The sequence below is a fragment of the Schistocerca cancellata genome, chromosome 2 (assembly GCF_023864275.1).
Source record: "Schistocerca cancellata isolate TAMUIC-IGC-003103 chromosome 2, iqSchCanc2.1, whole genome shotgun sequence".
In the NCBI taxonomy this organism is placed as follows: Eukaryota; Metazoa; Arthropoda; class Insecta; order Orthoptera; family Acrididae; genus Schistocerca; species Schistocerca cancellata.
Genome location: NC_064627.1, coordinates 1,086,011,320 through 1,086,029,751, shown reverse-complemented (window position 1 = coordinate 1,086,029,751; position 18,432 = coordinate 1,086,011,320). Strand labels below are relative to the sequence as shown.

Genomic DNA, 18,432 nt, shown 5'->3' with positions numbered 1-18,432 from the left:
TGAAATTTGGTATTCTCGGCACACACTTGACACTGTGGATGTCGAGATATTGAGTTTCCTAACGATTTCCGAAATGCAATGTCCCATGCATCTAGCTCCAACTACCATTCCGCGCTCAAAGTCTGTTAATTGCCGTCGTGTGCCCTTCTTTTCACGTGAATTGGATGAGTACAAAAAGACAGCTCCACCAATGCACTACCCTTTATAACTTGTGTACACGATACTACCGCCATCTGTATATGTGCATATCGCTATGCTATGACTTGTCACCTCTGTGTTTTTTGCTCGTGTATTACAGAAATTCAAAAGTTGAGTCACTGAGGATGTGTTTCTTGACTTCCGCATGGCGTTCGATACAGTTCCCCACAGTCGTTTAATGAAGAAAGAGAATATGGACTATCAGACCAATTGTGTGATTGGATTGAAGAGCTCCTACATGACAGAACGCAGCATGTCGTTCTCATTCCGAAGTAAGAGTGATTTCAGGTGTGCCGCAGGGGAGTGTCGCAGGACCGTTGCTATTCACGATATACATAAATGACCTTCTGGATAACATCTGAAGTTCACCGAGGCTTTTTGCGGATGATGCTGTAGTATATCGAGAGGTTGTAACAATGGAAAACTGCACTGAAATGCAGGAGAATCTGCAACGAATTGACGCATGGTGCAGGGAATGGGAATTGAATCTCAATGTAGATAAGTGTAATGTGCTGCCAATACATAGAAAGAAAGATCCTTTATCATTTGGCTACAATATAGCAGGGCAGAAACTGGAAGCAGTTAATTCCATAAATTATCTGGGAGTAGGCATTAGGAGTGATTTAAAATGGAATGATCATATAAAGTTGATCGTCGGTAAAGCAGATGCCAGACAGATTCATTGGAAGAATCCTACGGAAATGCAATCCGAAAACAAAGGAGGTAGGTTACAGTACGCTTGTTCGCCCACTGCTTTAATACTGCTCACCCGTGTGGGATCCGTACCAGATAGAGTTGATAGGGGGGGGGGGGGGGGGGGAGAGAGAGAGAGAGAGAGAGAGAGAGAGAGAGAGAGAGAGAGAGAGAGAGAGAAGATCCAACGAAGAGCAGCGCGCTTTGTTACAGGATCATTTAGTAATCGCGAAGGCGTTACGGAGATGATAGATAAACTCCAGAGGAAGACTCTGCAAGAGAGGCTCAGTAGCTCGGTCCGGCTTTTGTTGAGAACATACCTTCACTGAGGAGTCAAGCAATATACTCCTCCTATGTATATCTCGCGAAGAGACCAAGAGGATAAAATCAGAGAGATTAGAGTCCACACAGAGGCATACCGACGATCTTTCTTTCCACGAACAATTCGAGACTGGAATAGAAGGGAGAACCGATAGAGGTACTCTAAGTACCCTTCGCCACACACCATCAGGTGGCTTGCGGAGTATGGATGTAGATGTTGTTAAGTTAAAAACGCATATATAAATTAATTAATAAATATGTAAAAACAAGTAAAATATGTGTAATTTCCGTGCTAGCACATAACGTAAGCTGAAGGACGAGCGGAGTAGGCCGGCACACACCTGGAACAAGAGGCTGGCGTAGAGCAGGGTGCCGTCGCCGCCGAGGCAGATGATGAAGTCTATCTTGTCGGTGAGGTCGTCCTTGCCGTCGCGGAACGTCATCAGCTTGTCCTTGACGATCGTGAAGCCCGCGTTGTTGAGCAGCAGCGTATCCTCCATCACCGTCTGCTCCACGAACACCACCATGTTCTTTTCCTGCAAAACAAAGCAGGAGAGCGCTTAAAGCACCCATTAAGGAATGGCTGCCTAGAAGGTGGAGTTATTAAAATACTATGTTTTTTGTTTTATTTGCTTGCTTACACAGCGCTGCTTCAGAGTATTACATCCCATTCCTTACTGCTGCTCAACGTATTTTATTTGCTGTTTTATCAGATACAGTTGTTTAATTGTGTGTAACTGTCGCAAGAGAGTTTCGCCTCAGTACTGTCATCTACCCGAGGCACTGCTGCATTTCTTCTTTCCATATCATAAAGACAACACTCGTGAAAAACTTGTGTCTGAAATTCGCGACTCAAATATATCGCGCTCTCGCTACCCCTATGTACGCAAGGAAGTCCTATCGAAGTCAACTGTAAAATGAGGAAAGTGGAAGTTTTATAAATATGCCGATCACAATAGAAGACGCACTTTAAAGAAAGTGGAGAAATTTCCTTCGTGTTGTAGAACAACTACGAATCATCACGTGCAACGTTACGGAAAACGTTCGTGATACAGGCGACTATCAGCTCTTCCGTTGCCACATGCTCCGCCGTACGTAGGGAGCACGTCTGTGTACTCCGAAAACGTGTACCGAACGATGTCTAACGTATCGGAGACGCACAGACGGTCTTGCAGCAACGCAGGCGTTACGTGACATCACGTGACCGTCTGACGTAGTACATGTCATCTTGTCTACCTCAATTGCATTCCAGGACAAGCAACCCTGAGGCTTTTCCCTTTCCCCTCAGCAGACACTGGAGCATTACACATTTGAATTGGACAATGGTTCCTACCCAAATTTTACGTACCCCCTTCACCCTACAAGCCCTAGGAGTTTGTAACGGGAATTTCCGAACATCCTGTATACATAGGACGGTGCTATAACTGCATAGATTCGCGAAATAACGTGCAAAATGGGTTAGTGATTAGCTATTTGTGGGGAAAAAAGGAGTGAGAAAGAAGGTGCACTTTCTCACGACAAGTAGGAGACTTTTCGGAGTGATGCTGCTCAATAACATCAGTATTTTTCAGACCCCGGTATCAAACAGCTTTCGGGTTGTTCGCTAAAGACAGATTGTATCAAATTTGTTGTGACTGCTCTTTAAACACTCCACACCAAATGTTAAGAACGCTATACATTTCTCCATGCTATCGGGGAAGTCAACTGCACGTACGTGTTAATTAAGAGAGGCAAACATATGGGGCCAACAAATGCATCAACAGGAAAGTAGCTGCTAGCTGGAGTAGTTCATGCCATATTTTCTTATACGATACCTTCGTCAGATGTATACCAGGTGTACCGGTATGAAATGAGCGTTAAGATAGAAATGTGTCGATACGGAACATTTATTGTGAACGAGCCTTAATTATTTTTTTGTTTGGTTGGTATGACATCTGTCAAAGATATTTATTATACATCAAGTCATGGAGCAAACAACAACATCATATGTTTCCATCATGTTAACAATGTCGAATTTTGTATCAGAAAGTGATGATTTGCGGAAAGCATTTATCTTTTTGTTTTCATTTGGAAAAAAAAAACGTGCTGCAGAGTCGCATCGAATGCTTGTCGAGGCATATGGTGATCATGCTCTATCAGAAGCAACATGCAAAAGATGGTTTCAACGATTCAGAAATAATGATTTTGATGTAAGAAATGAACGTGGAAGACCACCAAAAAATTTCGAAAACGCCGAATTGCAAGCAATATTGGATGAAGATGATACTTTGAGTCAGAAGCAAATGGCAGCAATGCTAAATGTTGCACAACAAACAATTTCTGATCGTTTTGAAAGCTATGGGAAAGATCCAAAAGCGTGGAAAATGGGTGCCACATGAATTGAATGACAGACAGATGAAAAACCGAAAAACCATTTGTCAAATTTTGCTTCAAAGACATGAAAGAAAATCAATTTTGCATCGAATTGTTACTGGCGATGAAAAATGGATTTATTTTAAGAATCCTAAACGGGAAAAATCATGGGTTAATGCGGGACAACCATCAACATCGACTGCAAAACCAGATCGATTCGGCAAGAAGACAATGCTCTGTGTTTGGTGGGATCAGAAAGGTGTGGTGTATCATGAGCTTCTAAAAGCCGGTGAAACTGAATACTAATCGCTACAGACAACAAATGATTAATTGAACTATGCACTGATCGAAAAAGACCAGAATGGGCCAGAAGACATGGCAAAGTAATTTTTTTACACGACAATGCACCTGCACACAAAGCAAAACTGGTTCAGGATACAATCAAAACACTTGGCTGGGAGCTGCTACCCCACCCGCCGTATTCACCAGACTTGGCCCCTTCCGACTACCATTTGTTTTCATTAGTGGGACACGCAGTGGCTGAGGAACACTTCGATTCCTACGAAGAAGTCGAAAATTGGGTGTCTGATTGGTTTGCTTCAAAAGACGAACATTTCTATTGGCGTGGTGTCCACAAATTGCCAGAAACGTGGTCAAAATGTATAGAAAGCAATGGTCAGTACTTTGAATAAAATGTTTTTACTTTTCAATTAAAAATTAGTGTTTCATTTTCACAAAAAAACGCTCATTTCATACCGGTATACCTGATATTTTCTGCTTGCTGCAGACCCAGAAATGTTTTCGCCTGTTCTTTTCGACGTATTAATTTATCTGTCACTTTCACATTTGCTTTCTGCTCCACTGATCTAATCATATTTCTGATTATTTGTTCAGCAATGATTGTCGCGTCTTTTGATACAAGGAACCATATGCGATGCCTCTAGAAGCAAATAAAAATAAAGATCCATACCCAATGCAACAAATATACAAAAGAAAACAGGAGAAAAAATTGAAAAATACATCCAACTGGCTGAGGAAGTCAAGGACATGCGGCATCAGGATAAAGTTGACATTGTACCAATTATACTATCAACTACAGGAGTCATACCACATAATATCCACCAGTACATCAACGCAATACAGCTACATCCAAACGTATATATACAACTACAGAAATCTGTAATTATTGATACATGTTCAATTATCCGAAAGTTCCTAAATGCAATGTAACATATACCGTACAGTTAAAAGGAAGTCACGCTTGATCAAGGTCCACGTTACTTTCCATTTTTAACCAGACATAACGTCTGAGAATGGAAAGAAATAATAATAATAATAATAACAACATCACTAAAGAAATAACGAGTGCAGACTTTCTAAGGGTGACACGCCGAGCGCTGGCACTGGCTAACTAATTGTTAGGCTAATTTTAAGGCTTTGCGGCGCTAAGTGTCACATGAAACGTCCTCTACACACTTTGCAGAACTTTAATCATTATCCTGTGGCACAATGTATATTTGTAATACAAACACAACAGACCACTAAAGTTATCGGAAGGCACAAGTGTCTAGTTTACAACCTATAAACTGGAGCAGGGAGCAGTATTAACAGCAAAATGGTTCAAATGGCTCTGAGCACTATGGGACTCAACATCTTAGGTCATAAGTCCCCTAGAACTTAGAACTACTTAAACCTAACTAACCTAAGGACATCACACACACCCATGCCCGAGGCAGGATTCGAACCTGCGACCGTAGCAGTCCCGCGGGTCGTATTAACAGCAGCCTTCTTCACAGACTCAGTAACAGTATAATCGCTATGCAGTTAACAGCATAACAGACGACTCCACCGTACGTACACTGCTACGAGCGACATACACGAACAGGACGCCTTGCGTACAATCCAACCGCTCTCACCCTCCAATAAGGCAATCTCACTTCAAATACGCCTGCACAGGGTTGCCTTGTAGCCACTGTTGGCTCTCGTCTTATGGATAGAGACTCGTCGGGCCCGTTGCTACACAACAGTTTCTCACAATTGATATTGTACTAAGAACATTTTCAGTGTCTCAGATCCGTCGCCAAAGCCCTGAAAAACGTACACCTGCGTAATATCCCGCAAAGCAGTGTACGCTGCGTGTCGGATGGCACTTCCCACAAGCACTGTCGATTTTCTGTCCTCCCCTGTCCGCATACTGAGCGAACCAAAACTAACTTTCTACAGAAAAAGTGCCTAGTTCTTATCTCCGTACGAGGTATAAGATGGGCAGCAGAATCTTCGCAGTGTTCCTCGAATTTCGATTTTCCACATTTTCCCCAATACGGTTTTGCGAGGACGTAGCCGCCTATCTTCTAATGACTACTACTATAATTTGCTCAAGCATATCAGTTTCACTTTCATATGGGCTATACCGACACGTTACGATCCTAGCACCGCTAACGCCTCTCACTTTAAGACAGCGAGCAACAAGGAGTGTTCTGAATAAGGGGACAAGGCGGGTTCTCCTGTCACATTTTCTTTTTATGGTTTTAAATAAAGAAATAATGGCAGCCCTCTTTCCACAGCCTTCGTGATATCAAGACAAGCACTTCGGAGCATGCGGAGCAGTGCGACAGGAAACACGAGCGAAGTACAGAACGTTATTGTTTTTCAGTGCAGTGCACAGCTCTACTATTCCCACCCTGGTAGTAGTAGCGTCAGGTGTGGGTCACATTACCCAAGTGTATACCTTTCTCTCAGTAGCTTTTTTTTTCTTTTACAAGTCTACTACAATCATTTAGTGTTACGAGAGCTATTAGTGAGCTACAAGTTGCGCCACATAGAGCAGGTGATAAGTTCATTTTTTGTTAAATAAAAATTGTTCAATGCTGAATACCCGTCTAATTTATTAGATTAACGCAACATGGAAATTGACCTGTATTTTTACATGTGCCTTTCTAAGAAAAAGTAGCTGTTTGTGGAATACTAGGAAAAAATCTTAAAAGCTGTATACAGCAGCGGTGTGCTTATACACTGAAGAGCCGAAGAAACTGTTACACCTGCATATCATCTTGTAGGGTACCCGCGAGCACGCAGATGTGCCGCGACACGACATGGCATGGAGTGGAGTAGTGCTGGAGGGAATCCTGCAGGGCTGTCCATAAATCCGTGAGAGTACGACGGGGTGGAGAGCTCTACTGAACAACACCTTGCAAGGCATCCGAAATACGCTCAATAATGTTCATGTGTGAGTAGTTTGGTGGCTACCGGAAGTGTTTAAACTCTTAAGTGTGTTCCTGGGGCCACTCTGTAGCAATTCTGGACGAGTGGGGTCTCGCATTGTCCTGCTGGAATTGCCCGAGTACGTTGGAATGCACAATGGACGTGAATGGATGCAGGTGATCAGGCGGGATGCTTACGTACGAGTCACCTGTCAGAGTCGTATCTAGACCTATCAGGTGTCCCGTATCACTCAACTGTACACGCCCCACACCATTACAGTTCCTCCACCAGCTTGAACAGTCCCCTGCTGGCATGCAGAGTCTACGGATTCATGAGGTTGTCTCCGTACCCGTACACACCCATCTGCTCGATACAATTTCAAACGAGGCTCGTCCGACCAGGCAACATGTTTCCAGTCAACAACAGTCAAATGTCGGTGTTGACGGGCCCAGGCTAGGCGAGTGAGCTATTAGTTACGTCACACACAAAGTGAGGGTGATAAGTTCATTTTATTGTTAAAAGTTGTTTAACGGTGAATATCCGTGCAATTTATTAGATTAACGCGACGTGGTGATTGTTTCACCGATATTTTTACTTGTGTCTTCCTAAGAAAAATTACCTATTTGTGGAATATTAGGAAAAAATCTTTAAAGCCGTACACAGCAGCGATATGCTTATATAAGATACATAGCAAAATTTTTTTATACATTCACAGGTAAGTACTTACGCGTGTCTTCTCGAACAATCGGTAAAATTACCCCAAAACTGTAAATAGCACCGTACATTTGAAATGCCTGCTGTAAATGTATGCTGGTTATATTTACAAATCTCTATTCTCGTTTGTCTTCATAAAAAAAATCAGAAAAAAATAACAGCAAAACCAGTATTTACATCCACCGTCTTAAAAAATCGGCGAAATTAATCACGAAACCAGTATTTACGTGTATCTTCCTGAACAGTGCAGGAAAGTAGCACTGAAACCCATATTTACGTGTACCATCCTAAAAACCGCAGGGGAATCAGACATTAACGTATAATGTGCAGCTTCTCAAAAAATACGTCAAAATAAGCCACGAAACCGTAAATAGTGTCGTATGTTCCAGAAAATACCGTGGGTGCCGCACATCCGCGAAAACTGGGCCAAAATTACTGGATGCTATACTATGCTGTAAATAATTAGCAACATCACCTGAATTTACTGATACTTCTTCTGTTGCTCTAGAGTGATCCACATTAAGAAAGATAGTCTCTGGATGCTAAGGATGCTAAGGATAAGTGTTGGTGGCGGTGGCGGTGGCGGTGGCGGTGGTGGTAGTAGTAGTAGTACTTCTTGTCGATCGACCAAAAGCAGCACAGTGGGGGCGTCATATTTTTGGGTCATAAATTACCACTATGAAAAATGACAGTTATCACTTCAAGCTAAAAGCATGAACACCCGAATAAACATGAACCCATTAGGCAACCATCTAACACACAAATTACAGCAATTAACATGGCAGTTATTTTCCATTAATTATCGCCAACATTGACGAAACATGCACCCAGGTGAAAAGCTTGTTTACATCAAGGTCTTTCAATTAGGCTAGCGCAACTGGGCTGTCTGCTAACGTAAGGAGAACAATACCCCCATTGTCGGAGAACCCGCCTTGTTCCCTCACTTTTCTGTACCTTCGTATGTGTTAGCTGTACCTCACAGCTGTGTTTTTTTGTTTTTTTTTTTAACAATACTCTCGATTTCGTAGCTCTAGTCCTCTATTCCTTTTCCAGATACAATGCAGTTTCGCATAACCCTTCCAACAACTCCAAGTCTTCCACTTGTTTTTCCTAATACGGTTTGTACGTGTTAAGTCTAATTTCAAATAGCTTCTTCGCATAACCCTTCGAAGCTTACTCCCAACACTGAAGTCCAACGACGATTCTTTCCTGTGGACAACAGAATGGTCAGCGAACGAACAGTGCCGCTGATTCTATCTGATACACTTTACGTTTGTTGAGGACATTATAGGTATTATCACACTTCCTTGGTGTACATTGTTTCTTTCGTTTCTGATGGACATTCGGCGCCCAGTACAGCGCAGCGGGGCCCTGCGGCATGTTAGGGGCTGCCGGGATTGCTTCAAGGGCTCCGGAGATTCTAACTTACACTGAGATGACACAAGTAATGGGGTACCTCCTAATACCGTGTCGGACGTATTTTTGCCCAGAAGTCTCTCTCCGAAGTTATCTGCCATGCCGTCTCTGTAACTGTTCATAATTGCGAAAATATTGCCGGTGCAGGATTTTGTGCACGAAGGGACCTGATGATTCTGTCCCATAAATGTTCGATAGGATTCACGTCTGACGATCTGAGTGGCCAAACTATTCGCTCGAATTCTCCAGATAGTTTTTCAAACCAACCGCGACCTGGTGACATGGCGCACTGTCACCCATAAAAATTCCATCGTTGTTTGGGAACATGAGGTTCATGAATGGCTGCAAATGGTCACCAAGTAGCCGAACACAACCGTTCCCAGTCAATGATCGGTTCATTTGGACCAGAGGACTAAGTCCTTTCCATGTCAATTCAGCTCACACCATTATGGAACCACCACCAACTTCCACAGCGCATTTTTGACAACCTTGATCTTTGGCTTCGTCGTGATTAAGTCAAACTAACACTACCATCAGTTCTTACCAACCGAAATCGGGACTCATCAGACCAGCCCACGGTTTTGCAGTCGTCTAGGGTCCAAACGATATGTTCATGACCCCCAAGAGAGGCGCTCCAGGCCATGTCGTGCTGTTAAAAAAGGCACTCGCGTCGGTCGTCTGATGCCATAGCCTATTAACGTAAAATTTCGCGTCACTGATCCCAACGGATATGTTCTTCGTACGTCCCACATTAATTCCTGTGGTTATTTCACGCAGCGTTGCTTGTCTGTAAGCACTGACAACTATGCAAACGCCGCTGCTCTCTATCGTCAAGAGAAGGACGTCGGCCAATGTGTTGTCCCTGGTGAGAGGTAATGCCTGAAATTTTGTATTCTCTGAACACTCTTTACACCCTCGATCTCTGAATACTTAATTCCGTAGCGATTTCCGAAATGGAATGTCCCATGCATCTAGCTCCAACTACCATTCCGCGTTCGAAGTCTTAATTCCCGTAGTGCGGCCACAATGACGTCGGGAACCATTCCACAATGAATCACCTGGGTAGAAATGACATCTCCCCAATGCACTGCCCTTTTGTACCTTGTTTACGCTACACCTAAGTCATCCGTATATGTGCATTTCGCCAACGTATGTCTTGTCACCTCAGTGTATCTTAAACTCCTCCCGTATAGGCCATGAAGGCACAATGGTACCAACCGGCCGCCGTGTCATCCTCAACCCACAGACGTCACTGGGTGTGGAGGGGCATGTGGGCAGCACACCGCTCTCCCGGCCGTATGTCAGTTTACGAGACCGGAGCCGCTACTTCTCAGGCAAGTAGCTCCTCAGTTTGCTTCACAAGGGCTAAGAGCAGCCCGCTTGCCAACAGCGCTCGGCAGACCGGGTGGTCAACCGTCTAAAGTGCTAGCCCAGCCCGACAGCGCTTGACTTCGAGGATCCGTCGGAACCGGTGTCCCCACTGCGGAAAGGCCGTGTATCTTGCAGGGTCGAAATGTAGTCTTTGTCGTATTACATTGTAAACTTTCATTACTTATTGCTCACAGCGTAGGCGCGAAGACAACTGAGACCGTTTCTTTGAAGCATGGGACTGCTTGCTTCCTATAGAGACAAGACAATGCCGGTTCAGGGTCACTTACATATGCGTTTCTCACCTTTTTTCTGTTCCCAGTTACTCTTCATTCTTGGACATCTGTGTGTTTCTTTTTGGGAGCGCGTTACCTCTAGTGAGTAGCTCACATTGACACTGATCTTTTGGTTTTGAAAATCTTGTAACTATTTTCATAAGGGAGACGGGAGGGGAGGGGAGGGGGGGATGCTCAGTTCGCCGCGAGCTGTACGTAAGAAGGGTACAGCAAGTACCAGTCACCCACTACTGATAGCCGATCACTCTAGCGGTAACAACGTCTAGGTGTCCTCATTATCAGCTCAACACGTGCTACGTCTAGCGCTCAATGCGAGGACAGGTTGGCAGCAGCTCTACAGTCTTCACGTCTTTGTGCCTATTTCTGTGTAGGAGGTCCAGCCGACGTCTTTCAAAATTTGGGGTATTTTAATTGTGGCTTTCCTACAGTTCTTTATCCGATATCATGAAACACTATGTTTTACGAAATCGTGTCTCAACAGATGAATGATAATCTTAACTCTTCTTTCTACAACAGTTTTCCTTAAAATGAATGTAGATTCTCCCGACGTATGTTGTTGATGAGAAGCTCTCGGGTTTCAGCCGGGTGGCCGCATTTAAATGCTGCGGTACTTAAATACTGCCACCCGGCTGGCAACCGACGCTTTTCATCAACAGTGTTCCATAAATTGCCTTTCTCTCTCACTTTTGGGAACACTTCCTCATTCGTGATTTCATCAGTCCATTTGATTTTCAGGGCGCGCCTGTACCACCATAACAAAAGAATTCAGTCTTTTCGTCAGTGACCAGTCAAGCCCTCGCAGCCACACGACGCCATAACATACGCTCTTTCTTTTTCTTTTTAAGGTTAGTATCTTCTTCCAATCTACTGTCCCTAAAGGCTCACCGCATTGCAGCGCTGGACCCTCTGAAAACAAGCACCTTTCCCAAGCAGCCGCAGCAATATAACCACCGACCTGCAGCAACGGGGATCAACGTGAAGGCACTCCCGGGGAAGCGTGCTCACATTCAGCCTATCCCACGATCCGAGCTGACTGGAACTCAGAGTCTCATCTATTTCTAGTTGTATCCATGATTCTCATGTGGCCGAGAAGTCTTAGGTTCCCTGAGCCTGATGGAGTAACTGTCTAGTTCTATACCGAATTTTCGAGTGAATTAGCTCCGCTCTTTACAGGTTCAGCAGAGGAATGTCCCCATGTTTGTAAAGGCTAAACGTTCAAGTCACCTAAAAAAAGTACAGGTTCGACGTTTGAATATTACACACTTCCTCCACCTTAGGCAAACGGAGCAAATCGGTTGGTTCTTTTCCCTTTAGATTCTGATGTACGGTGTTCCTTAAATGGCTTATGGAGGCATCATTTAGCTCATGGACGGTTCCCGAAAAACATGGTTTTTTGTACCAAACTCGATACGCGAATTCCAAGACGGCTATGCACAGTCCACCGGTGAAATTTTTACGAGACGTTCCGAAGATCTCGATGTCTAAGAACCTTAAAAATTTTCTTGATATCTGTATCTGTTTACAGGATACAGGGTGGTTCAAAGTTACCCTACGGCGAAAACTTAAGTGTGTAAAGTGACGCAACATGGAGAAATATGCTGTAAAATGTTTCAGTTACCATCAGTAGGTTTCTGGGAACCGTTGGACAGAAGCACATGCAAAATTTTTGTGCACATAAATCCGATATGGAGTGTAAACTTATGTAGTTTTGCGTTATTTCACTCCACATAGGTAACCTATCAAAATGTTACTGACCCATAAAGCTGTTTTCATATGAGTGGCATGACTTGCTGCAGCAGGGAAAAAGAAGAGAACCAGTTGTAAAACGCTATCGGAGCACAAAAAAGGCGATTACGTACTGTTCATTGAAGGAGACTGGGAAAGTGAGGTACCAGCTACCTCTATCTATCTTCCTCAGCACCTATAGAAATTTCGGCATGCAAAAGTTTACGTGGTTTCCAGCGTTACTCGCGAGAGTGCTGGGAAATCGTCTCATGGGACGTGCTGCATCGGGCGCTGTGACCCCACAGGTTTTTATTCCGAAAACAGACATCCGTGAAGTAGCTGCTGCGTTAACTTCGTTAGCGATTCTCAAAAGTGCGCGAAGGAAACACTGAAAGGCATTCTGGAGTGGTCAACAGATTCAAGGTAGTTAAGCACGATGAAAACATATCTTTAAATGAGTACTAGAGTCCGCCAGAAAAATGTATGCACTCTGTCAGGCTGTATCGAGATATCGATATTGTCGTTAGATTTGAGTTAAGAGTGTGCTGTTGTATGTTCTTTGACTCAACAGATGTTAGTACTTTCATCTCGGTGTTGTGAACAGAAGATGGCTGGAGCGCGCTTGACATTCGAACAACGAAAATGTATTGTGAAGTGGTTTTTCAAGTTTGATAATGCCATCGAAGTGCAACGTCAATGGGAGAGAGAGTTTTAAACAGAACCGCCAACCCGCTTAGCAAACATATAGTTGACAAGTTTGAATTGCATGGAACGATTTGTGATATTCACAAAGGAAGATAGGAAAGACAGCGTATAGCTACAATTTCTGCTTCATCGTCTCTCTCGTGTTGGAAACGTTTGTTAATTCTCCACAGAAGTCTGCTACGCAATGTGCACATCAAGTTGGGGTTAGCAGTACAAGTCTACGAAGAATTCTGAAAGCTACGAAGTGGAGAGCTTACATTCCACGACTACTGCACGCTATTAATGACTAAGATCCTGATCGCCGAATGCAATTTTGCGAATGATATCAGCAAATGGTAACCGATGAACAATTTCTGAATCCTGCCTCGGGCATGGATGTGTGTGATGTCCTGAGGTTAGTTAGGTTTAAGTAGTTCTACGTTCTAGGGGACTGATGACCACAGATGTTACGTCCCATAGTGCTCAGCACCATTTGAACCATTTTTGAACAATTTCTGACGAAGGTAGTGCAAAGTGACGAGGCACAATTTAAACTTAATGGAATCGTGAATCGGCATAACAGTACGTAATGGGCACCGGAAAATTCGTATGTTTTCATGGATAAAAGCGGTCAATGTACTGTGGTGTGGACCATCATCAATGGACTTATTACGACCCGTTTCCTTTGATGCTACTGTCACTGGAGAAGTGTACCTGGAAATGTTACGCACGTCAATTTTGCCAGGTATACGTGCGCTTTATGGAGCTGATGAAGAGGTCTTCTACCACAGGACGTGGCGCCACCACACTACCACCTAGCCGTGCCAGCTTTTCTGGATGGATTTTCCGGGGACTGGATTGAACGAAGAGGGCCCACTGAGTTCCCTCCACGGTCGCCAGATCTAAAATCTAAGATTTTTTACTTGTGGGGAACTGTGAAAGATAACGACTATCGAAGTAAGCCACGTACGCTGGAGGATTTTCGCCAGGAGATTACAGCGACAAGTGCAGCGATCTTCACTGTAACATTGACTGACGTAGTTGCGGCGACCGCTCGTCCTGTTATCTGTACAGGCGCCAACGGTGAACGTTTTGAATATCTAAAGTAACCATGTGCTAAACTGAACATTGCGGTCAATTATTAAATGTAAAATAAACACGTAAGTAATCTTTTCGTTCCTTAAAGTGTGTATACATTTTTTTTCTGACGGATTCTGTATTTTCTCCTCCACAAAATGTCATTAACAAAATATTTGAGAAAAAAAAACCATTTCCAACATTAGTTAGGAGGGAGCATATTATGACCACGTGGGCATGAAATATACATCACCAGCATCAGAAAGCATTAAGCTACCAAATATCCTGTTTGGTCACACAAAAGGAGTTTGCCTCCAAATATACCTGAAACCAAATTTTAAATTTTACATGACCGGTGGAAATTCACTTAGAGTAAAACATACGGAGAAGTTCAAATCCCTACAACTCTGCATTTACAATTTCGGTAACACTTCTAATCAACGGCGAACCGTTTCTCGACATTTGATTGTAATAAAGCGTACCAAAAACAATGCGTTTTTAATTATGTGTTTAATGTGCAGGTGCCTTCAAACAGAACTTCTGACTAACTAAGAAAAGCTAATACAAGCCATCAAATTCGGCACTATAGCTTTTCATGTTATATTCCAGTATGTCGTCTGTTCGGTTTTGCTTGTAACGTAGAAGATGTTCTTTCACCTTTCGTAGCGGATCGCCAAAATCAGATTCGATGTAATGCGTTTCTAATGTGCACGAATGGCCCAACGTGCGAAAGTCAAAAATCTAATTGCGGAAGTCTAATTTCGCCGTCGAGTTACGCCTAGACCGCCTTTGCTAATCCGATCAAATATCGGTTTTCCGAGCGTCAGATGCTTGCCACAATTGGTGTTCATAAATCAGCTGCGCCGTTTTGATGAAGTAGGGTTACCAATAACTTCGTAATTAAATGGAGGTAGGTTTCCTCGTAGATGAACTAAAGTCTCAGTGAGTGAAGAGGGCAGTGTTCAAGAATATATGTACGAAAATTTTACTAACGCGAATTAAAGCGTCCGAAATTTTTAGTACTCCCATATAGAGCACGCGCGTTATGGAAAAAAAGTGCGAAGTTATCCCCGGTACAACATTATTGTACTTAGTTTTGGATACCTGGAATGCCTCGACAATTTTCCAATGTGCAAAGATGAATGCTTATCTCTGTGTACAGAGTTTGGGAATGTTTCCTCAGCAGCCTCTGATTCCCGCTAGAAGGGGAAGTGAGTATAACAGTTTACAAATGAGCCAGCTGCGCATAATGTAGTATTTTAATTCAGTTTTGATAATTGACCATTTCTGTACCTCTTTCCAATTAACACGATACAGTGTGATCCTTTTCGATTTAATAAAGAAAATTAATGACTTTCTCGGGAGATCAATATTATTACTTTCTCCTTCACTCCACACAAGGTGACTTTGTACACGTCAACCATCACCTTTTAAAAGCAAATAGTATCCTGGCAGGGCTCAAATGGTTCAATGTTTACATGAAGCGAAAGTCAATTACGGAAGGTCAAATCTGGCAGCGAAACCCGCATATCCAAGATTCATATTCGGATGTTTGCATATAGCACAATAGGTGGTACTGGGACTTTTAAGCGCTGCTAACGTTAGATGTGCGACGTGACGTCACAAAATTCGCCCCATGTTATCGTGGACCGGCGGGGTTGATCAGCTCCAGCCCGACTTTAGCCCAGCTACGCTGGCAGAGTTCTACCAGGTGTTCGTCATGCAGATCCTGACGAGGCTCGCGACTGGCGCTCGGTACGCTACGGACGCGGCGAGCGTTACAAAGCCTCCCGGCTAGAGACAAGACGCCGGTCAACTTGGTTCCCGCCAGAGGTAGATGACTCATCCGCCTCCGAATACGTGACAGGGGACACCGTTCCCTACTTATCTCAGCGCCCACGTCCAGGTCACTTAATCGATCCGCGCCCGCTTCACATCCCACCACTTGAACGCCGTCGTCAAATTGTGAAGACGTAGCCATTAGTGATGAGTAATTTTTTTCTGACATTCTTTCGCTATCTTAGACTAAGTATTCACATGGTGTAGCATAGCTGTGTTTGGTAAACATGTTAAAATGTAACAGCAAATTGTCTCTCTTCTCTAATGGATAAATATGTTTCCTTAAAATTACTTGAATATGGAAAGACTAAATTCTTGTGTTTATTTTGCCTGCATCTGTGCTATTAAACCGTGATGCAACGAACTGCTATGTAAATCGTTGACATGGAAGCACAGAGCGAAATACGATGAGAGAGAATTGGTGAGTTTGCCTGTGACGATATGGCGAGATAATGGGATGGAAAAATTTGCCCAGACAGAGAATCGTGGATGTTAAAGATTGACGATTCCGATTACCGCCGCAGTGCGTGGTGGAAGTTGAAGTGATCATTATGAACAGAGAGATCGTACGGTATGAGTATTTACTACATGGACTGTGTCTCAAACGGTACTAAAACGAGAACCAGATGTGTAAAACGACTAAGAGACGAGTACTTGCTATCACCAACATGCTGTCACCAACAATTACATCTATTCAGCCTGTTAAATGCCATTTCGGATGACTTTGCAGCATAACGGAGGAAAGAGATTACCAGGATACTTCGCCATGGAACGAAGATGAGCGGCGTTGTTGTAACAACTTTATCTGAAGTACCTCAAGCCGCCACGCCTCTCCAAAAACGAAGAGATAAGCTGCATTGCAGACTAAAAGAATTCAGCAGTTCGGATTGTAAATTGATTGTTTCATTATAAAAATACATTCTTCCTTTTCCTTTTCTTAATTTTCGCCGCGTAATTAAAACTTCTGGAAGTGAATTATTAACTTCCAATGCAGCTTTGCCCACCCGCCATTAGTTACAAGTATTTTTCTTTTACTTAAACACTCTTTCCTTTAAATTAATGCCGCTGCAGTTGCATGTTTTTTGTGTGCCTTGTGTGCCTTTTGGTGGGTAGTGTTACAAATGCGTGTGCAGTGTTAATTTCAAACTGAGTTGGCATATGGCCTACTTTAATGTCTGATAAGGTCGCACCCGTAAATTGTGGCGTCCGCTTTTAGTTTCTGGGCTCCGACCAATATAATTACACCTGCTCGTTCGCTACTGGTCTACGTTCGCGGCGAGGTTACACAATGTGACAGCTGTCAAACCACGCTGGTTATGGTTATATCGTACACAGACATGGTAGTGTACTTCCACGATTAATAACTCGGTTGTTTAACATTACAGGGATAAGTATACAGATGTACAGTCTAATCCTACAGTGTTTCGGAATTTGCAAAAGAAGTGTCTGATTTACGTAATTTAGGGAGTAGGTGGAATCGCATCCTCCATGTTCACACAATTCGAAAGTAGAACAAGTTGTTCTGGGGCGAAATAATCAGAGGTCAACTTAGCTATTTCTAACAAAATCTTCTATAAATACGCAGTCTAATCTCTCTAAGTACACACCGGAGAACCGTTTTCTCCACATAGTACATTCCAAGGCTTAAGAGCCCAGTGATGTCGTGGTTAACTCTTGACTCAACTGTAGCAACAAAATGACATAATTGTTTGGTGTGCTGTTCACGTATTGTGACGTTCGTGGACCACTCCAAAGAGTCCCCAACACCGGCTGTACCCATCGGGCGCCACTCAACTGGAAATTTTGCCTTGTACAGCACTCCGTGTTCCAGCGACAAAAACGAACGACTACAATTATTTTCAATGCGAATGATTTTATTTACGTTCGATTTGATTCCAATCACTGCTGCAGCACAATTCAGATCCACGACTGCAGTCCGTGGGAAAGGAAGTCATACCGCTACGTCAAGAGGAGGAAACTTCCCACTATCTGTCAGTCGACAGACGGCTTGGCATCTCTCTCCTTAGCTCCTCGGCTGTAGGTCGGACACGCTGACAAAGGCATACTCCACTGGCTGGCGAACGTACTATGTTTCAAAGGATGAGACGAAGCCATGAGGAAAGAATAGTAAAAGGAGGAGACCGCTCCAGTGGAGAGTTCAGTTGGAGCCTTGGAGGAGTACCCTCTGTGAAGGCTGTCCTGTTTGGGTCTTGCTAGGGTGAACATGCCTCAGTAATCACTACCACTTGGAAATGGTTGCGCTTCCAGTGATTGCGACTGGCGCCTGGTCCACACTAGAGAAAGAACAGAGCATGCTGACGGCCTGGAACGCGCCGTCCCTAGCCGCGCGCTGGACGTGGTGATCGCGAGATCCCCCGACCGCCTCAAACCTCGCTGGTAGCTCCTTCCGTCAGCTCGTCGTCTATACGATCCCAGCGGTAATTATTTGTTTTCCTAAACCCTCATCCCGTAGTTGGCCAGAACTTCTAATTACACGCGACATGTCTGTAGCGTAATTCTGGCAAAGGCCCTGAGAGAATTTTGCACT

General features: G+C 43.7%; 1 protein-coding gene across 6 annotated transcripts in view; it reads right to left on the bottom strand.

Moving 5' to 3' along the window:
- The window catches only part of LOC126163093 (NAD kinase-like), a 551,175-nt gene that overhangs the window by 43,327 nt on the left and 489,416 nt on the right, over positions 1-18,432 (bottom strand). For all 6 annotated transcript variants that reach the window (XM_049920006.1, XM_049920009.1, XM_049920011.1 and 3 more), the window contains exon 4: positions 1,554-1,748. In XM_049920006.1, the coding sequence (XP_049775963.1) occupies positions 1,554-1,748 (195 nt within the window). The remainder of the gene's footprint in view (positions 1-1,553; positions 1,749-18,432) is intronic.